The 23,177-nt window shown below is 39.9% G+C and overlaps 1 protein-coding gene across 1 annotated transcript; it reads right to left on the reverse strand.

Annotated features, from left to right (window-relative positions):
- Positions 1-6,138: 6,138 nt before the first annotated feature.
- On the reverse strand, positions 6,139-6,573 carry LOC138879261 (uncharacterized). The gene has a single exon (XM_070158865.1). It carries the CDS (start codon positions 6,571-6,573, stop codon positions 6,139-6,141), a length of 435 nt encoding a protein of 144 aa, XP_070014966.1.
- Between the last annotated feature and the right edge of the window lie 16,604 nt (positions 6,574-23,177).

Raw genomic sequence — 23,177 nt, forward strand, 5'->3', positions numbered from 1 at the left:
AGACTTTCCAATGTAAAGGATGTAAACTTGGAAGATTAACCTTAAGCGACGTAGAAGAACATTTTAATAAATGCGAATTAAGAATAGATAATTGGGGACATAGAAAGGAAAATATTTCACAGAAAAAATCAGATAAATTTGATCAAATTTTTGAAGAAATAAAAGATAGTTATGAAGAAACAGAAACAGAATCTCTAATAAGTCTAAAAGAATTAATGGAATCAACTAGTTCTAGTCCCTGTCCATTTCAAAGAACAACTCATCAAAGTACAATAGATACTAGCACGGGTAATGTACCTAGAAGAAGAGTATTGTTACGACCCAAACCCGGACCCGGTCATGATGGCGCCCCTTGTGAAGACAAGGCCAGCCGATACTTCCCATTTTCCAATTTTATTAACAATTAAGCATTTAGAAACATTCAAAACATGATAAAATAATCCAAAGTAGCAGATAATATCATAAATACGCGGAAGAACAACACAACACAGCCCGAAACTGGGGTGTCACTAGTCATGAGCATCTACAAGTTCTAATACCAGTCCGAGAAGTCTATAAACTATTACAAACTGTCTGATATAGAGATAGAAATGACAAAGAGGGAGAAACACGGGACTGCGGACGTCAAACATCTACCTTGTGAACTCTGAATGTCCGTAGGGAGCTCTCAACTCGCACTGGCAGGATCAGCAACGCATGAATCTGCACACAGGGTGATGGGAGTAAAGTGAGTACTCCTACTCAGTGAGTAACAAATGTAAATAAATAATGAAAGCAAGAAATCACGTAAGGCACAAAACATTCTATAATGAAACAGTAAAACTAGTAAAACAGTGAAAGATAGGTAAAATTCTTTTTCTCAAATGTAGTTTCATGAAAAGCCTTTTCCAAATTATTAAGCAGGTAAATGACAGTCAATTATGAAAAGTAAACACATAAAGGCTCGCCCCTCGGGCACAATATCAAGAAATCCGCCCCTCAGGCAACATCTCAGAAAAGTACCAGCCCCTCGGGCTCAAATCTCAGATCACAATACTAGCCCCTCGGGCTCTATCGCACATCACAATGGGTACCCGTGCTCACTGGGGGTGTACAGACTCTTAGAGGGGCCCCTTACGACCCAAACACAATATCAAGCCACCTCGTGGCATCATCACTAGGCCCTCAGCCTCACATCAATCAAGCCACCTCATGGCATACATATCTCAGGCCCTCGGCCTCATAATCAGTATCAAATATTTCCTCATAACATAGGCCATCGGCCTTACTCTGTCAAAAATCCCCACAAGCCACTCGGGCAGTAGTAAAACGTGTTTCTCAGCCCAAAATATCATGTAAGTGTTAAAATGGAGTAAACATGGCTGAGTACGAAAATAGTGAAATATAACATGACTGCAACAACAACAACAACAACCTAGTATAATCCACTTAGTGGGGTCTGGGGAAGATAGTGTGTACGCAGACCTCACCCATACACTCGGGTAGAGAGTTTGTTTCCAAATAAACCCTCGGCATCCTTCCCTCCAAGAAATTCCCACCTTGCTCTTGGGAAAACTCGAACTCACAACCTCTTTGTTGGAAGTGGAGAAAATACTAGTAAAAATCCTCGAAGGGTTCAAATAGTTTGCACGAAGCCCAAATATGGCACTAGGCCCAAATAATGATGATAGCAAATAGATTTCAGTGAAATACATGGTAAAATCATCAATCGGGACGGAATAAGTCCCAATCCCCAATAGTGCACGACCCCATGCTCGTCATCAAGCATGTGTCTCACCTCAATATAGCATTACGATGTGTAATCCTGGGTTTCAAACCCTCAGAACATCATTTACAATCATTACTCACCTTGAACCAGTCAAATCTCTAGCTCGCGATGCCTTTGCCCCTCAAATCAGCCTCCACTCGCGTCGAATCTATCTAAAATCAGACCGAAGACATTAAAATAGGCTAAGGGAACGAAGCCCAAGAGAAAATAATCAAAATACTACACAAATCCCGAAATTACCAAAACCTGACCCTCGGTCCCATGTCTCGGAATTCGATAATTTTTACATCAATAGATTTCTTATCTCCCCACTAGTTCATACATATTAAAAGTTCTCAAATTCGACCCCAAATGGTCCTTCAAATCCTCAATTAAAGGTCTAAGTTTCCAAGTCCTAGTTCTTCAATTTTTGGCTTAATTTCCATGATTTTCTAGGTGGAATTCACTTAATAATCGAGTTTTTAGTCCAAGAATCTTACCTCCAAGTGATTCCCCTTGACCCTCTTCAATCTCCGTCAAAAAGCTCCAAAAACGACCAACTATGGAGGAAATAAACCCCACATTTGCGGACAAGACGACCTTTTAAACTTCTGCCCAGGCCTGAAAATCCTTCTTCGGGAACGCGGTCAAAGCCTCGCGTTCACGAAGAACAAAAATAACTTTGACCAAAATCCTCTTACGCGAACGTGACAAGACCCTCGCGAACGCGATGCTTTAGCCAGACGAACCTTCGCGAACGCATTCCATCCATCGCGAACGCAATGAGTTAATTCCACTGAAACTCAGCCTCTCAATTCCTTCTATGCGAACGCGACTACACGCCCGCAAATGCGATGCACAATCTCGTAACCCTTCGCGAATGTGTAACCTGCCTTCCGAACGCGAAGGCTAAATTTCCACCTCCCTCAGCTTACTCTTCGCGAACGCGAGGGTCCACTCGCGAACGCGAAGAGTAAATACCTGCAACTGCTGAACCTGCAATTTGTGGAATTTTCTTAACTTCAAAATAATCCGATTGACCACCCGAAACTCACCCGAGGCCCGCGGGACCTCAAAAAAGGCACAAAAATCATAATACCTTATTCAAACTTATTCCAATCATCAAAACACCTAAAATAATGTTAATCACCCAAAACACATCGGATTCAAGCCAAACTTTTCTAAAATCTTCCGAATTGTGCTTTTGATCAGAAACCCAACCTAACCACGTCCACATGACCTGAAATTCTGCACACACATCTCAAATGACACAACGGAACTGCTACAACTTTCGGAATTCCATTCCGACCCCTATATCAAAATCTCGCCTACCAAACGGAAATTGCCAAAATATCAGCTTCGCCAATTCAAGCCTAAATTTACTACGAACCTCCAAAATTAATTCCAATCACGCTCTTAAGCCATAAATCACCCCCCGAAGCTAACCAACCCATCGGAACTCACTTTCGAGCCCTTTAACACATAAGTCAACATCCGGTTGACTTTTCCAACTTAAGCTTCCTTAAAAAAAGACTAAATGTCTCAAACCTTACCAAAATTATTTCGGATTCTATCCGACCAACCCGATACCACAAAACACGGATAACAAAGCATAAAGAAGCAGAAATAGGGAAAACGGAGCGGTAACCCATGAGACAACTGGCCGGGCCGTCACATCCTCCCCAGCTTAAACAAATGTTCGTCCACGAACGAATCAAGAAATATACCTGAAGCCTCAAACAGGTGAGGATATGTGCTCTGCATCTCCCGCTTGGTCTCCCAGGTAACCTCCTCCACGGGCCGACCTCCCCACTGCACTTTCACTGAAGCTATATCCTTTGACAAAAAATTTCGAACCTGACGACCCAAAATAGCTACTGACTCCACATCATAAGGGAAATCACCATCCATCTGAATCGTGCTGAAATCCAAAACATGATACGGATCCCTAATATACTTTCGGAGCATAGAAACATGAAATACCGAATGCACACTCGATAAGCTGGGTGGCAAAGCAAGCTCATAAGCCACCTCCCCAGTCCTCCGAAGCACCTCAAAAGGCCCAATGAACCGAGGACTCAATTTCTCTTTCTTCCCAAATCTCATAACACCCTTTATGGGTGAAATTTTCAACAGAACCTTTTCACCAACCATGTAGGACACATCCCGAACCTTCCTGTCAGCATAACTTTTTTGCCTCGACTGCGCTGTATGAAGCCTCTCATTAATCACCTTCACCTTTTTTAAAGCATCCTGCACCAAGTCTGTCCCAAATAGCCTAGCCTCATAAGGCTCGAACCAACCAACTGGATATCTACACCGCCTCCCATACAAAGGCTCATATAGAGCCATCTGAATACTTGACTGGTAGCTGTTGTTATAAGCAAACTCTGCAAGCGGTAGAAACTGATCCCATGACCCTCCGAAATCAATGAAACAAGCACGCAACATGTCCTCCAATATCTGAATAGTGCGCTCGGACTGCCCGTCCATTTGAGGGTGAAAAGCTGTGCTCAACTCAACTTGAGTACCCAATTCTCGCCGCACAGACCTCCAAAACTGTGAAGTAAACTGAGTGCCCCTATCTGAAATGATGGAAACTAAGACACCATGCAAACGAACAATCTCCCGGATATAGATCTCTGCCAACCACTCTTAAGAATAGGTAGTACACACAGGAATGAAATGCACGGATTTGGTTAGCTGATCCATAATCACCCAAATAGCATTGAACTTTCTCAAAGTCCATGGAAGTCCAACAACAAAGTCCATAGTGATCCTCTCCCACTTCCACTCGGGAATATCCATCTGCTGAAGCAAGCCACCTGGTCTCTGATGCTCATATTTCACCTGATGACAATTGAGACACCGAGCTAAAAATCTCACAATGTCTTTCTTCATTCTTCTCCACCAATAATGTTGTCTCAGATACTGATAAATCTCCGCGACACCTAGATGAATGGAATACCATGAGCTATGGGCCTCCTCCAGAATCAACTCCTAAAGCCGTTCCACATTGGCACACAAATCCGGCCCTGCATCCTCAACACCCCATCACCACCAATGGGCACATCTCTACCATCATCATGTTGAACTCTGTCCTTAAGGACAAGCAAATGCGAATTATCATACTATCACTCTCTGATGCGATCATATAAGGAAGACCGAGAAACCACACAAGCTAATACTCGACTAGGCTCCGAAATATCTAATCTCACAAAATGATTGGCCAAAGCCTGAACATCGACTGCAAGAGGACTCTCCCTAACTAGAATATATGCCAAACTCCCCATACTCACTACCTTTAGGCTCAAAGCATCGGCCACCACATTGGCCTTTCCCGGATGGTACAATATAGTGATATCATAATCCTTAAGGAACTCCAACCACCTTCGCTGCCTCAAATTGAGATCCTTATTCTTGAACAAGTGCTGGAGGCTACGATGATCAGTAAACACCTCACAAGACACACCATACAAGTAATGCCTCCAAATTTTCAATGCGTGAACTATGGCTGTCAACTCTAAATCATGAACGGGGTAGTTCTTCTCATAGGGCTTCAACTGATGAGAAGCATAAACAATAACTCTACCCTCCTGCATCAATAACACAACCAATACCAACTCTCGAAGAATCACAATACACGGTATATGAACCTGAAGCTGATGGTAAAACTAACACTAGGGCTGTGGCCAAAGCTATCTTGAGCTTCTGAAAGCTCTCCTCACACTTGTCCGACCATACAAATGAAGCACCCTTCTGAGTAAACTTGGTCAAGGGAAATACGATAGATGAGAATCCCTGAACAAACCAACGATAATAGCCTACCAAGCCAATAAAGCTGTGAATCTCTATGGCTGAGGATAGTCTGGGCCAACTCTGAATCGCCCTCTATCTTCTTCGGATCAATCTGAATACCCTTGCTGGACACCACGTGCTCCAAGAAAGTTACTGAACTGAGCAAAAACTCACACTTGGAGAATTTTTCATAAAGCTTCTCCTCTCTCAATCTCCGCACAACTCTCAAATGCTCTGCGTGCTCTTCCTGACTAGGCGAATATACCAGAATATAATCAATGAAGACTATGACAAATGAGTCAAGATAAGGCCGGAACACATTGTTCATCAAATGCATGAACGTTGTTGGGGCATTGGTCAGCCCAAAAGACATCACCAAGAACTCATAATGACCATATCGGGTCCTGAAAGCTGTCTTAAGAATACCTGATTCCCTGATCTTCAACTAGTGATAACCTGAATAGAGATCAATCTTGGAGAACACTTTCGCTCCCTGAAGCTGGTCGAATAAATCATCAATGTGAGGCAAATGATACTTATTCTTAATTGTTACCTTGTTCAATTGCCTATAACCAATGAACATCCTCATAGTGTCATCCTTCTTCTTCCTGAAGTTGTTCTTTTAATTCCTTCAACTCCATTGGTGTCATACGATACAGTGGAATAGAAATGGGCTGAGTGACCGATACCAGGTCAATACCAAAATCAATATCCCTCTCCAGTGGCATGACCGGTAGGTCTACATGAAACACATCGGGAAAATCCCTCACAACTGGAACAGAATCAATATTGGGAGTCTCAGCACTGACATCCCTCACAAAGGCTAGATACGAAAGACAACCCTTCCCAAACATATGTTGGGCTTTCAAGAACGAGATCACGCTACTAGGAACATAATCGATCACCCATCGCCACTCGATCAGTGGAACACCCGGTATAGCCAATGTAATTGTGTTAGCATGAAAGTCCAGAATAGCACGACACGGAAATAGCCAATCCATGCCCAAAATGACATCAAAATCCACCATACACAATAATAAAAGATCCAAACGGGTCACCAGACCCCCAATAGTCACCACACATGACCGGTACACATGGTCTACAATAACAGTATCGCCCACCGGGGTAGATACATGAATAAGTGAAGCAAGAAACTCACGGGGTATACCTGGCAGACTAAAACAATACCTGTAGTGATAGCATATGAAGAAATAGCATCGGGTCTACCTGGAAGTGCATAAAAACGGGCTTGACCGCCCCCTTATCGACCTCCCCCTCTGGGACGGACTCTAGCTGACTGACCCCCGCCCCTAGCTGGCTGGGCAGGTGGTAGTGAAACAAATGGCACTGAAGCTGATGGCTGACCCCTCTGCTGAGATGAACTGGCAAGACGATGAGGACACTGCCTCCACATGTGACCCATATCACCATACTCATAACAACTCCCAGGTGCTGGAGAAGGGGACTGAAGGGAACCCCTTGCACAGGAGTGACTAGCAGATGCACTCGACATAGAGAGCCCTGAGCTGATGGAGCACGGGACGAACTCTGAGCTGGAAGGGCACTAAGTGATGACTGGCCCTGATAAGAACTATGAGAACCATGACCCGATGATGCCCCACGATAACCTGGGCGAGCTGGCAGAGCATGCCTGAATGGACAGCCTCTGCCGTGCTGAAACTGACCTCTCGAAGGAGTACCGCTATAACTACCAGATCCTCGAGGCCTCTTGGCCTCCCTCTCCTTGCGCTCTTGGCAATGAACAGATTCAATTTCATGGGAAATATCCACAACCTCCTCGAAGGTACACCAGTCACCCTCTCCTTGATCATGAGAATACGAAGCTGATAAGCGTGGCCATCAACAAACCTCCTAATCCTCTTTCTATCTGTCGGAACTAACCAGATGGCATGACGAGCTAACTCAGAGAACCTCAACTCATACTGCGACATGGTCATCTCTCCCTGACGTAACTACTCAAACTGCCTGCGTATCTCCTCTAAACGAAACTGCGGCACATACTTCTCCAGAAAGAGAACAGATAACAACTGCTAGGTAAGAGGTGCTGCACCAACAGGCCTACGCCTCTCAAAATCCTCCAAACAAGTAAAGGCAGCTCTAGAAAACTGATAGGTTGTGAAAGCAACCCCGCTGGTCTCCAGAATACCCGTTGTACGAAGCATAATCTGGCACTTATCTAAGAAACCCTAGGCATCCTCACCCTTTGCACCACTGAATGTCGGAGGTTGTAGTCTACCAAACCTCTCCAACCTACGTTGCTCATCCTCCGGCATAGCAAGAACTACATAGTCCTGAGCAGCTGTAACCGGTTGGGCTAGATGTGCCCCCGGTGTTTGAAGTACCTACACGACCTGCTCAGGTGTGCGAGCGGCGGGAGTCTGATTGCCTCCTCCATCGTAAGAAGTAAATGCAGCTGTAGTGGCTGAAACCACTTAACTCACACTGGCAGGATTAGCAACGCATGAATCTGAACACATGGTACAGGGAGTAAAGTGAGTACTCCAATCCAGTGAGTAATAAATGTAAACAAAGACTGAAAGCAAGAAATCACGTAAGGCACAAAGCATTCTATAATGAAGCAGTAAAACCAAGTAAAACTAGTAAATTAGTGAAAGATAGGTAAAATTCTTTTTCTCAAATGTAGTTTCATGAAAAACCTTTTTCCAAATGATTAAGCAGGTAAATGACAGTCAATTATTAAAAGTAAACACATAAAGGCTTGCCCCTCGGGCACAATATCAACAAATCCACCCCTCGGGCAACATCTCAGAACAGTATTAGCCCCTCGGGCTCAAATCTCAGATCACAATACCAGCCCCTCGAGCTCAATCTCACATCACAATGGGTACCCGCGCTCACCGGGGGTGTACAGACTCTGGAGGGGCCCCTTATGGCCCAAGCGCAATATCAAGCCACCTCGTGGCATCATAACTAGGCCCTCAGCATCACATCAATCAAGCCACCTCGTGGCATACATATCTCAGGCCCTCAGCCTCATAATGAGTATCAAATGTTTCCACACAACATAGACCCTTGGCCTTACTCAGTCAAAAATCCCCACAAGCCACTCGAGCTGTAGTAAAACATGTTTTTCCGCCCAAAATATCATTTAAAAGATCATGTAAGTGTTAAAATGGAGTAAACATGGCTGAGTACGAAAACAGTGAAATATAACATGACTGAGTTCAAGTATAAAGTAAAAATAGTGAGGAAATACCAGTACAAATCCTCGAAGGGTTCAAATAGTTGGCATAAAGCCCAAATATGGCATTCAACCCAAATAATGATGATAGCAAACATATTTCAGTCAAATACGCGATAAAATCATCAATCGGGATGGACTAAGTCCCAATCCCATATATTGCACGACCCCACAATCGACATCAAGCGTGTGTCTCACCTCAATATAGCATTATGATGTGCAATCTGGGGTTTCAAACCCTCAGAACATCATTTACAATCATTACTCACCTCGAACCGGTCAAATCTCTAGATCGCGACGCCTTTTCCCCTCGAATCGGCCTCCACTCGCGTTAAATCCATCCAAAATCAGAATGAGGATGTCAAAATAGGCTAAGGGAACGAAGTCCAAGCAAAAATAATCAAAATACTACACAAATCCCGTAATTACCAAAACCCGACCCCCGGGCCCACGTCTCGGAATTCGATAATTTTTACATCAATAGATTCCTTATCTCCCCACGAGTTTATACATATCAAAAGTTCTCAAATCCGACCCCGAATAGTCCTTAAAATCCTCAATTGAAGGTCTAAGTTTCCAAGCCATAGTTCTTTAATTTTTGGCTTAATTTCCATGATTTTCTGGGTGGAATTCACATAATAATCGAGTTTTAAGTCCAAGAATCTTTCCTCCAAGTGATTCCCATTGAATCCCTCTTCAATCTCCTTCAAAAAGCTCCAAAAATGACCAACTATGGAGGAAATAAACCCCACATTCGCGGACAAGACGACCTTTTAAACTTCTGCCCAGGCCTGAAAATCATTCTTCGGGAACGCGGTCAAAGCCTCGCGTTCGCGAACACAAAAATAACTTTGACCAAATTCCTCTTACGCGAACGCGACAAGACCCTCGCTTTTCTCTCAATCGCTCTTTGGTATTCGGAAGTGGAAAGCGAACTACTTGCTTTAGCCAGACGAACCTTCGCGAACGCATTCCATCCATCGAGAACGCAATGGGTTAATTCCACTGAAACTCAGCCTCTCAATTCCTTCTATGCGAACGCGACTACATGCCCGCGAACGTGATGCACAATCTCATAGCACTTCGTGAACGCGTAACCTGCCTCGTGAACACGAAGGATAAATTTCCACCTCCCTCAACTGATGCTTCACGAACGCGAGGGTCCACTCGCGAACGCGAAGAGTAAATACCTGCAACTGCTGAACCTGCAATTTCTACAACTTTCTTAACTTTAAAATGATCCAGTTGACCACCCGAAACTTACCCGAGGCCCCCGGGACCTCAACCAAAGGCACAAACACATCCTAATGCCTTATTCAAACTTATCCCAATCATCAAAACACCTCAAATAACATCAATCGCCCAAAACATATTAGATTTAAGCCAAACTTTTCTAAAATCTTCTGAATTCCGCTTTTGATCAAAAACCCAACCAAACCACGTCCGAATGACCTGAATTTTTTCACACACTTCCCAAATGACACAATGGAACTACTACAACTCTCGGAATTCCATTCCGACCCCTATATCGAAATCTCACCTACCAACAGGAAATTGCCAAAATATCAACTTCGCCAATTCAAGCCTAAATCTACTACGAACCTCCAAAATTCATTCTAATCACACTCCTAAGCCATAAATCACCTCTCGAAACTAACCAAACCCTCGGAACTCACTTTCGAGCCCTCTAACATAGAAGTCAACATCCGGTTGACTTTTCCAACTTAAGCTTCCTTAAAAGAGACTAAGTATCTCAAACCTTACCAAAATTATTCTGGATTCTATCCGACTAACCCGATACAACAAAATACAGATAACAAAGCATAAATAAGTAGAAATAGGGAAAACGGAGTGGTAACCCATGAGACGACTGGCCGGGTCGTCACAAGTATATAGAGTAGATCAAGAGACAGAAAAAGAAAATGTACAACCATCAGGAAAAAGGATGCCTATAAAAGAACCTATAAGGTTACAGGAAGGAGGAAGTAAGGGTAAAATACTAAATATAGCATCTCATGACCCACAAATGTGGAACTCGGTAATAGACCTATGGAAAGGAATAGTAGTGGCAGGCTTTATAAAAACTTATAATGACATAGATGCAGAAACAATGTATAAATATATGGAGACTTTCTTAGGAGAATCAACAAAGGGATTATGGGAAGCCAATAAGTCAGAGTTTCCACAAGATTTTCAAACCTTAATAGCAATGGGACCAAATGATTATAATTTCACAAATAAAATACATAGCTTAATGACATGCGAAGATCCAAATAGTGGATTAGTAGTATTACAGAAGAACGCTTTAATAAAATTAGAACAATTAAGTATAAGCAATTGGTTTCATATAAAAAAGTTTTTAAATGATTATTTTCATTATTGTACTATTAGTGGAAACGCTTTTGTTCAAGATCTAGGTAAAAAAATTATTTAATAAACTACCAGGAGTCTTAGGAAGAGAAATAGAAAAACGATGGTATAAAAGAGAGGGAGTAATACAAAATCCAAATGCAAAATGGTCTATAGGACACAAAGTATAACATATAATGGAAATATTACAAGAAAAATTTACCCATATTCAGATACAAAAACAGAATAATATGAGTTTTTGCAGATCAACTGTGTATACAACACAAAGTTATGACAAAACTGAATATAAAAAGAAAAATATAGGAAGTATAAACCTCAATACAATAAGGGATATAATAGAAAAATTAGTATCTTAGAAAATCATTAGCTAGAAAACCATACCTAGATAAAGATAGACATGTTAGAAAGTATAGAACAGATAGAAACTATAAAAATAAACTGGAATATTTTACTTATGGTAGTGTAGAACACTTAGCAAATACGTACCCAAAAAGAATTAATAATAAAACAAGAAATTCACAGTTAATAGAGGATTTTCAAGAAAATCTAATAAATGTAGACGAATATATGTCAGATAATAAAAGTATATACTCTATAGTAAGTGTAGATATAGAAGAAAAAACTCAAATAGATACCTCAGAATCAGAAGAAGAAGAAGAATTAATAAATGAGATAGGATTAGAAAAATTAGATTTAGAAGAAAATACTTTTGTAAACATATCATAGGAATGTACCCATAATTTTGAAAGAAATAAAGGATTAGATAGTAATCAATATTTTATATGCAAATGGTACCCTAGTAGAAATAAAATGGTTAAATGTAAACTATGTTATCTAGAGGGATGTATTTCATGTATAGAAAAAGATTTTGAAACAAAAATAAATAAGGAAGAAAAATACCAAGAGATAAATGATTCTACTATGAATTTGAGAATAATGACATTGGAAGCTAGAATAAATGAATTAGAAAAAAGAATACAAAAAATGGAAAAGGGAAAAGAGAAATTAGAAGACATTAGAGAAAACATAACAGAAGTAGAGGAAGAACTAATGAGTATAGAAAACTATGATGCGCTGATATGTATTGAAGATAAAAAATTAAGTACAATAAAATTTTCAGCAGAATTAAAATAGAAGATTAAGAAATAAAAACACTAGCTTTAGTAGATTCCGTATGCACAAGATGCATAATAAATAAAAAGATATTTCCCCCAAATTTAATCAAAACTTTGGATAAGCCAGTTGCAGCTATGCAGATGGATGGAACCCACAATATATACAAATATTGCGTAGATAAATCATAGATTAGCTTTATAAATACATGTTTAGATTTCTATAAACCTAGCTACAAGGTAGACAAAATATGGGTAAGAGATTTAAATATAAATGTAGATTTTGTATTAGGATTGAGTTTTATATTACATAATAATGGTAGTTGCCTACTCAGTAGAGATGGAGTAATATTCTTTAAAAATATTACACAGACATCAGTATAAACAATAGAAACTGCAACCAGGATAAGGACATGATTGAACGCAAACCAGAAAAACCTGCAAGAAAATCAGAAAGAATGTTGAAAGAATGTAAAGATAAAAATACATGATGTAAGATTAAAGAGGAATTTAAAACCTTAATACTAGAAGAAAATGAAGACAAAGATATATTAGAAAAAGACTATACTTTAATAGATATCGAAACAGAATTATACAATTTTAAAAAAGGAATGCAAAAAATAGGAATAATAAAAAACGAAAAGGATCTGGATAATATAATAAAAACATTAGATGAAATAGAAATAATAGGAGAAAAACCTTTAAAACATTGGGAAAATAATAAAGTTATGTGTAAATTAGATATAATTAATCCAGAATATATAATTAGAACAGCTTCAATAGAAGCTACAAATCAAGATTTAGAAGACTTCAAAATTCAAATTAAAGAGCTCTTGAATTTAGGTGTAATAAGGAGATCCATTTCTAAACATAGGTCAGCAGCCTTCATGGTTAGAAATCATAGTGAGATAGTAAGAGTAAAAGCAAGAATGGTAATAAACTATAAGATACTGTAACGACCCGACTGGTCCTTTTGAGCACTAGCGCGTCGTTCAGCAGTTTGAGGCCATGAACAGCTTCACTTTAGGTATTATGAATTGTATGCATCGTCGGAATTGAATTTCGGGAAGTTCGGAGTTGATTTGGAAAGAGAATTATTATTTCGGAAGCTTTAAGTTGGAAGAATTGACTAAGATTGAATTTCAGAGTAAACGACCTCAGAATCAGGATCTGAAGGTTCTAGTAGGTTCGTATGATGATTTCGGACTTAGGCGTATGCCCGGATCTGGTTTTGGATGACCCGACAACGTTTTGGCGCCTATTGTGGAAGTTAGCATTTTGGAAGAAATTTCATAAATTTGGGTTGAAGTGCATTTCGGTGTTATCGATATCCATTTGGAATTCCGAGTCTGGGAATAGCTCCATATGATGATCTTGGTATTGGGAGCGCGATCGGAAGTGAGTTCGGAGGTCCGTAGGTCATTTTTGAGTCATTTGGCTAAAGATAGAAATTTGAAGGTTTTTGGGAAAGTTTGATCGAGAGTTGACTTTTTGATATCGGGGTAGGATTTTGATTCTGGAATTTGGAGTAGGTCCGTAATATCGAATACGACTTGTGTGCAAAATTTGAGGTCAATCGGACGTGATTTGATAGGTTTCGTCATCGAATGTAGAAGTTTGAAATTCTAAAGTTCCTTAAGCTTGGATTGGGAATCGATTCATGATTTTAGCTTTGTTTGATATGATTTGAGGCTTTGAGAAAGTCCGTAATGTGTTTTGGTACTGGTTGGTATGATTGGTTGGAGTCCCGGGGGCCTCGGGTGGATTATGGGTGGTTAACGGATCAAAAATGGAATTTAGAGAAGGCTAAATTTGCTGGTTGCTGGTGTAAACGCTCCTGCAACACTAGGGCCGCAGATGCGGAGACACAGAAGCGGCCTTCGCGCCGCAGAAGCAAAAATGGACGGCTAGGCTGGGACCGCAGATGCGTTCATTTTGCCGCAGATACAGGACCGCACCTGCGGAAGGAGAAGCGCATATGCGGAAGTTGAAGGCTTGGGGGAAGACCGCAGAAGAGGTAATTGGTCTGCACATGCGGGACCACAGAAGCGATCAATGGACCGGAGATGCGAAAGGACTGGAGGCAGTGAGTGTTTTAAAAATTGGGATTTGGCCATTTTCTCTCATATTTCTCTTGGCTTGGGCGATTCTTGGAGGGTTTCAAGTGGGGTTTTTCATCATCAACAATAAGGTAAGATATCCCCACCTATCTTGAGTTAAATACATTGATTATGTATGGATTTGAGCATGAAATTTGTAGAAACTTGGGATTTGAGGGAAAACCTTGAAAATCGGTATTCTTGGAAATTGATCACGATTTTAGGTATGAAGTTGAGAGTAAATTATATATTTGAGTTCGTGAGGTTATGGGTAAAGTTTATCTTCGAAAAATTTAGGAATCCGGGCACATGGGCCAGAGGACAATTTTGTCAAGTTTTCGATCGGGGTTAGGAATTGTTGTAAATTGGATTGTAATGAGTAATTGACATATATTAATGGATTTGCATAAATATTGGCTAGTTTTGGAGCATTGTGCATCGATTCGAGTCTTCGGAAGGGCGTGGAAGGCCGGTTATGGATCTTCGGAGCGAGGTGAGTCTCCTTTCTAACTTTATAAGAGGGAATTGTCCCCATAGGTGAGTTAATTGGTTATGTGCTCCTATTTGTGGGGGCTACGTACACACGAGGTAACGAGGTCCATGCGTAGCTACTATTATGCTATTGTCCGGGTAGTCTATGACCCAAAAGCATGCTGTACTTGGAAATATTTATGATCCTATTGACAGTTTGAATTGTTTAAATTCTATCGAATTGGTAAATGAATTTCTAAAAGGATTGTACTTCATTTTTTTTCTTAAATCATTAAAAAAAGGAGGATTTGGATTTTTTTCCTGGATTGTTCTTTACTAATGAAGCCTTGATTAACTGTTTAAATATGTGATTCTATGTGTACCTGCATCGCATGTATGATTCACGGCAGGGTGTTTGCTTATTTTATGTTGACCGCGTCGCATGGATGATTCGCGAGCGGGGTAATTGATGCATCTATGGTTCGCGTTGTTCGACCCTCGGCAGTGCACATTTTACATTTTTGTTAGATCGGGCCGTACGACCTCGGTAGGGTTTGCGCATGCTGGTATTGGTTGCCTTGAAGTTTATTGATATTGATATTTGCCCTCCTAGCCTTGAGATAATTGAAAATTAATAGATTATGAATCCGGAAACTTTTAATATAAAAAGGAACTTTTACTTGTTCGGGACTTATTTGAATTTTCTGTCGTTCTTAATAAAGCCATGATTATTCGCATTAATAATATATTACCATTGGACCACTAGTAAATGTCAAACTCGACCTCTTTTCTCTACTTCTTCGAGATTAAACGGGATACTCATTGGGTACACGTTGTTTTTGTACTCATACTACACTTGCCATGCATTTTTGTTGCACAGGTTTATGTGCGGCTAGTGGCATAACGGCATGGTTGATATAGAGACTCAGGTGAGTTGCATTTATCGAGACGACCTTAGCAAGCAGAGTCTCCTTTGGAGTATTGTACTGTATTTTCATTTTTGTCAATTTGTATATCGGACAATTACTGTATTTTATTTCATTCCTAGTAAATGTTCTTGCATTTGTGATACCGGGTTCTGGGATGATTATGGGGTATCTTGTATTAACTTCTTAACATTTATATTTGATTTGAAACGATTATCTTTTACTGGTAAAAATTGAAGGAAAATCATAGCTTTCAAAATTATTAAAACGAGAATTTAATTAAGTATCTTGGTTGGCTTGCCTGACAGTGGTGTCCGGCGCCATCTCGACCCTTAGTGGATTTTGGGTAATGACAGAGACTGTGACGACCCGGCCTGTCGTCTCATGAGTGACCGCTCCATTTTCCCCATTTATGTTTCTTTATGCTTTGTTTATCCATGTTATGTGGTATCGGGTTGGTCGGATCAAACCCAGAATGATTTTGGTAAGGTTCGAGACACTTTGTCTCTTTTAAGAAAGCTTAAGTTGGAAAAGTCACCCGGATGTTGACTTACGTGTTAGAGGGCTCGGAAATGAGTTTCGAGGGTTCGGTTAGCTTCGGGAGGTAATTTGTGACTTTGGAGCGTGATCGGAATGAGATTTGGAGGTTCAGAGTAGATTTAGGCTTGAGTTGGAAAAGTTGGTATTTTGGCGATTTCCGGTTGTAGGAGAGATTTTGATATAGGAGTCGGAATGGAGTTCCGAGAGTTGCAGTGGTTCTCTTGTGTTAATTGGGATGTGTGTGCAAAATTTCAGGTCATTCGGACATGGTTTGGTTGGGTTTTTGATTAAAAGCGAAATTCGGAAGATTTTAGAAAGTTTGGATTGAATCCGAGGTGTTTTGGGTGATTTGATGTTGTCTGAGGTGTTTTGATGATTGGAACAAGTTTGAATAAAGTATTAGGATATGTTTGTGCTTTTGGTTGAGGTCCCCGGGGCCTCGGGGTGATTTCGGATGGTTGACGGAAAGGTTTGAGACTTGTGAAATTGCAGAATCTCAACTGCTTCTGGTATTTCCGCACCTGCAGATTGTGGACTGCAGGTGCGGTGCTGCATGTGCAGGAGATAGGCCGCAGAAATGAAAAAGGGGTAGAGGAGCAGGAATCGCAGAAGTGGCTAATGGGACTGCATCTGCGGCTTCGCAAATGCTGATAAGGGATCACAGAAGCGGGAATGGCTGGAAAGGCAGCAACCGCAGATGCGGTGGATGGACCGCACCTACAAAGGCATAGATGAGGAAGATTGCTCGCAGAAGCGGTTTGGTCCATTAAGTGATTTCCACAGAAGCGGAAGAAGAACCGCATATGTGGTACCGCAGAATCGGGTATTGTGCCGCAGATGCGAATATGACTGGGCAGAAGGTATAAATTGTAGCCTTCGCGAATTTTGAGCTATTTCACCATTTTTATCTCATCTTGGGAGCTTTTTGGGAGATTTGAAAGAGGAATTTCGAGGAAACTTCATTGAGGTAAGGGATTTGGACCTAAAACTCGTTCCTATGCTATTATTTCATGGATTAGAGCTAGAAATTATGGAAATTAAAGGTTAAAATTATGGAAAATAGGGCTTGGAAATTTAGGCCTTTAATTGTGGATTTGAAAGACCATTTGGGGTCGGATTTCTGAACTTTTGATATGTATGAACTCGTGGGGAGATAAGAAATCTATTGGTGTAAAAATTATCGAATTCCGAGACATGGGCCTGGGGGTCGGGTTTTGGTAATTTCGGGATTTGTGTCATATTTTGATTATTTTCACTTAGGCTTCGTTCCCTTAGCATATTTTGACGTCCTTGTTCTGATATTGGATAGATTCGACGCGAGTGGATGCCGATTCGAGGGGTGAAGGCGTTGTGGGCTAGAGATTTGACAAGTTCGAGGTGAGTAATGATTGTAAATGATGTTCTGAGGGTTTGAAACCCCAGATTGCACATCGTAGTGCTATATTGAGGTAAGGCACATACTGGATGACGATCGTGGGATTGTGCACTGTTGGGGATTGTGACTTAGTCCGTCCCGAATGACTATTTTACCGCGTATTTGACTGAAATCTATTTGTTATCATCATGATTTGGGCTTCGTGCCAACTATTTGAACCCTTCATGGATTATTATTGATATTTCCTCACTGTTTTGACTATATACTTGAACTCAGTCACGTTATTTTCCATTGTTTTCGTACTCAGCCATGTTTACTCAGTTTTAATACTTAAATGATATTTTTAAATGATTTTTTGGGCTGAGAAACACTGTTTTACTATAGCCCAAGTGGCTTGTGAGATTTTTGACTGAGTAAGGCTGAGCCTATGTTGTGAGGAAACATTTGATACTGATTATGAGGCAGAGGGCCTGAGATATGTATTCCAAGAGGTGGATTGATTGATATGAGGCCGAAGGCCTAGTAATGATGCCCACGAGGTGGCTTGATATTGCGCTTGGGTCGTAAGGGGCCCCTCCAGGAGTTTGTACACCCCCAGTGATCGCGGGTACGCATTGTGATGTGAGATTGAGCCCGAGGGGTTGGTACTATTCTGCGATGTTGCCCGAGGGGCGAGCCTTTATGTGTTTATTTTTCATATTTGACTGCCAATTATCTGCTTAATTATTGAAAAAGGTTTTTCATGAAACTACATTTGAGTTAAAAGATTTTACCTACTTTTCACCGATTTACTGATTTTAAATGGTTTTACTGCTTCATTATAGAATGTTTTGTGCCTTACGTGATTTCTTGCTTTCAGTCTTTATTTACATTTGTTACTCACTAAGTTGGAGTACTCACTTTACTCCATGCACCCCTGTGCGCAGATTTAGGCGTTGTTGATCCAGCCAGTGCGAGTTGAGAGCTCTCGGTGGACATTCGGAGTTCGTGCAGTAGCTGTTTGACGTCCGCAGACCCGTGTTTCTCCCTCTTTATCTTTTTTATCTCTTATCAGAAGTTTGTAATAGTTTGCGGATTTTTCAGACTTGTATTAGGTTTTATAGATGCTCATGACTAGTGACACCCCAGTATCAGGCTGTGTTGGTTTGTTTTTATGCATATTTTTGACATTATCTGCTACTTTGGATTATTTTATCATGTTTCGACTGTTTCTTAATGCTTAAATGTTAATAATTTAAAAAAAAAGGGAAATGTCGGCTGGCTTTGTTTTCACGAGAGGCGCCATCACGACCGGGTCCGGGTTTGGGTCATGATAGAGAGTTAATGATAACACTAGAATAGATGGATATAACTTACCTGATAAAACAGAACTGATAAATAGAATACAAGGAAAAAGAATATTCAGTAAGTTTGACTATAAATCAGGGTATTAGCAAGTAAAAATGCATGAAAAAAGCATTTAATGGACAACATTTACTTGTCCAGAAGGACATTTCGAATGGTTAGTATGTCGTTTGGGCTAAAAACAGCCCCACCAATTTTTCAATGAAAAATGGATAGTATATTGGAGAATATAAGATATTTGTTTTAGTATATGTAGATGATATATTAGTATTTAGTAAAGATATTAAAAAACACTTAGGACATCTACAGATAGTATTTAGGTTATTAGTAGACAATAGAATAATAATTAGTAAAAAGAAAATGCAACTATGTAAAAATTATATAAATTTTCTAGGAGTAATTTTAGGTGATGGAAAAATTCAATTACAACCCCATATAGCCAAAAAGGCTCTAGAAATGCCAGATAAATTGGACAATACTAAAGAGCTACAAAAGTTTTTAGGAATAGTAAATTATGAGAGAAATTTTATAAAAGACTTAGGAAAAATAACAGGACCATTATATACTAAGACAGGTTCCACAGGACAAAAACATTTCAACGTAGAAGACATTAAATTACTACAAAAAGTTAAAGAAAAAATAAAAAATATTCCTGATTTAAACATGCCACTAGTACAAAAAGCTCTCACTTACTTTTACCAAAAATAGTTGCAATGATTCTTTAAGTTGAAATAAAATCAGAAATGATCAGTAAAGCCAAAATAATCATACAACCCCAAAAAATACAGTCTATTATTGTGCGTGCCAAGACCTGGTGTCACAAGCTATGGGCAGCTAGTAGAATATACAAAAGAGTCACACTATCCTACTGTCCGAAATGGAATAGATAGCAAAAATACATAAGAGAGACTCCTTCAGGCTGCTGAACGACATGGGAAGGGAAGCAACTCATCGTAGAAGTCTCGAAATCCGCTCAGGGATGCGCACCAGACTGATAGCCAGATACACCTGCCTCGGATCCTATACAATTAAGTACAAAAGCGTAGTATGAGTACATAAATAATATGTACCCAATAACTATCCTGTCTAATCTCGAAGAAGTAGAGATGAGAGGTCGACTTGGTACTTACTAGGGTCAAATAATATGAGGAAGAATTTATAATAAGCATGGATAGCACAATTAATTAACATTGTATGGCAATGAATAACAGTTCTTTTCCAGATAATATCATGGGTATCCATTTACGTTTCAAGGCATACATGAAGTTCAGTCCATAGAGAAATGCCAAGTAAAGCATGCACATGTAACACCGAGGGACGTACGGCCCGATACAACATAAAAGTAAGTTGTGCACTGCCGAGGGTCGAACAGCTCGAACCATAGATGCATCTATTACCCCGCTCGTGAATCACATGTGCGACGCGGTCAAATATAAATAAACTCAATAACAAGCAGACAATAGTGTATATCTGAGAAGCAGTTATTCCAGAAATATTCCATTTCTATTTAAAACGGTCAGGGGAGATAAGGTTCCTCTTACTAGTCTCATCACCTTAATCAACATGATTTATACGAATCCGAATTAAATATCAAGTTACAAGAATATCACATAGAGCATGCTTTTGGGTCCTAGACTACCTGGACTTAACATAATAGTAGCTACGCACGGACTCTCGTCACCTAGTGCGTACGTAGCCCCCACATATAGTAGAAACTAATTCAATTATTACACCTATGGAGACAATTCCCTCTTACAAGGTTAGAAAGGAGACTTACCTCGCTCCAAGTATACTTCCAAATGCCAAGAACGAGCCCAAACTCTCAATTTGGAGCCGAACGACCCAAAACTAGTTAAATGAAGTAAGAACTAGTCAATACAAGCTCACAAGAGTGTATTCTAGCTATTTAAGAAATTTCCCAATCCTCAACACGAGTTTCCTAAAATCCGACACCGGGCCCACGTGCCCGGATTCCGAAATTTCTCGAAGGAAGTTGTTCTCTATAACCCAAGGATCAATAATATACAATTTCTAATTTATTTCATAACAAATTTCGTGGTTAAATCAAACTTTTATTAAAACCCTATGTTTTGCTCTAACCCCCTTGTTTTTACCTAAATTCTAGTGTTTAATCTACCTAATACATAAGAATTAAACTAAGAATTAGTGGGATAAACTTACCTCAAGATTCTAGGTGGAAGTCTTCTCTCAAAAACTCCCAAAATCTCCAATGGAGGAGTGAAAAGTGGTAAAAATAACTTAGAACCCATATTAAATGAAGCTCACTGCTTCAGCGATTTCCGCATCTACGGGGAAGAGACCGCATCTGCGAAAATGGCCCAAGCGGGCTGGGATCGCTTCTGCGGTCTTGATGCCACTTCTGCGGCTTGAGAGCCACTTCTGCGGTTCCTCGCCTGGCCTGCCCTGGGCCACATCTGCGATGGGAGGACCGCTTATGCGGTCTCGCACCTGCAGTCAACCAACCGCAGGTGCAGTTATGACAAAAGCAGATGCTTCAGCACTCCTCAAAATTTCCAACTTCACTCGAGCCTCGTCCAATTGACGCTCGGGGCTCCCGGGCCCCGCCCGAACATACCAACAAGTCTAAAATCATGAGATGGACCTACTTAAACCTTCGGAATGCCCGAAACAATGCTAAATATAAGAATCACCCCTTAAACCAATTGAATCAAACATTGAACTTCAAGTTCTTAAATTTCCTCTAATGAGCCCAAATACACTTAAACTACTCAGATTGACACTAAATTTTGCGGGCAAGTCTTAAATGTTATTTCAGACATAAACCGGGCTTCGGAACCAACATATGAGCCTGATACCCATGTGATCAATCCTTAATTAGTTTCTTTAAATCCTTAAAACTTCAGATTAACAATTTCTAATAAAAATTCATTACTCGGGCTAGGGGTCTCGGAATTCGATTTCGGGGATATGCCCAGGTCCTATATTTTCCTACAAACCCTCCGGGACCGTCAAATCACGAATCCGGACCCGTTTGCCCAAAATATTGACCAAAGTCAAACTTGGCCTTTTAAGAAAATCCTAAGGAATCCAATGAGTATATTTCAACCCAAACTCTTCCAAATCCCGAACCAACCGTCCCCGCAAGTTTTAAATTATCTAAAGCAAGCGCGAAAAGCTTTATTTAAGGTAACAGGGTTCTAAAAGGCAAAACGACCAGTCAGGTATTTACATACTTGATTATAGAAATAGACAGTAGTTTTGAAGGATGAGGAGCAGTTTTGAAAGCAAAACCAAATAAATACAGTGATAAAATACAGAAAAAATATGTGCCTACCAAAGTGGTAATATAGAGAAAATGAAAATAAAAGTAGTATAGATGCAGAAATATTAGTTGTAATTTACGGATTAAATAGCTTTAAATTATATATATTGAATAAACAAGAAGTGATAATTAGAACTGACTGCGAAGCTATAGTTAAGTTTCACCAAAAGATAAATGCAAAGAATAGTAGTAGAAGAAGATGGTTAAATTTTAATGATACTATATCAATAAATAATTTGGTTTTTGAACATATTAAAGGAAAAGATAATAATCTAGCAGATCAATTAAGTAGGCTTAAAATTACTGTCAATTAATAAAAAGTATTTTACATGTACAACATGAGACCAACAGTTCCCAAGACTGAAGACAAGGGGAAGGGCATTCAAGCCTCACCCTCAGACAAATACTTGCAGACAGTATTAGGTAATCTTCATTTTAAGCCTCAATCTTTTGCAGAACACACTAATATGGAAAGGATAAGTTTTGGAAAACATAATTTAATATTCTTTCCACCATCAAACATATTATTTAGAGTTTTACCAAAATGTGTCATAGATAGACCTTAAAGTTGTATAATTGATAACTTATGGATAGTATATAATAAAAAAGACACTAAGTATTTTATCGCGGCTCTTAATGCCTTAGGACAGTATTTTACAAACATAAACCAAGATAAAAGATTTAAATACTAAGTAGTTATACATGGTAAGACAAATGGTATTTTCCAGACATAGTTGGAAGTACTAGACTCTATTAATGATGTAGAAAAACCGCTTTTCAAAGGTTTCAATGATTTCACTGAAGCATTAGAATATGCAAGAGGAATACTAGGACCAAACTACTATATCTCCCCAGCACTCAGACAAAA

Source organism: Nicotiana sylvestris, chromosome 10 (genome assembly GCF_000393655.2).
Source record: "Nicotiana sylvestris chromosome 10, ASM39365v2, whole genome shotgun sequence".
Classification (NCBI taxonomy): domain Eukaryota; kingdom Viridiplantae; phylum Streptophyta; class Magnoliopsida; order Solanales; family Solanaceae; genus Nicotiana; species Nicotiana sylvestris.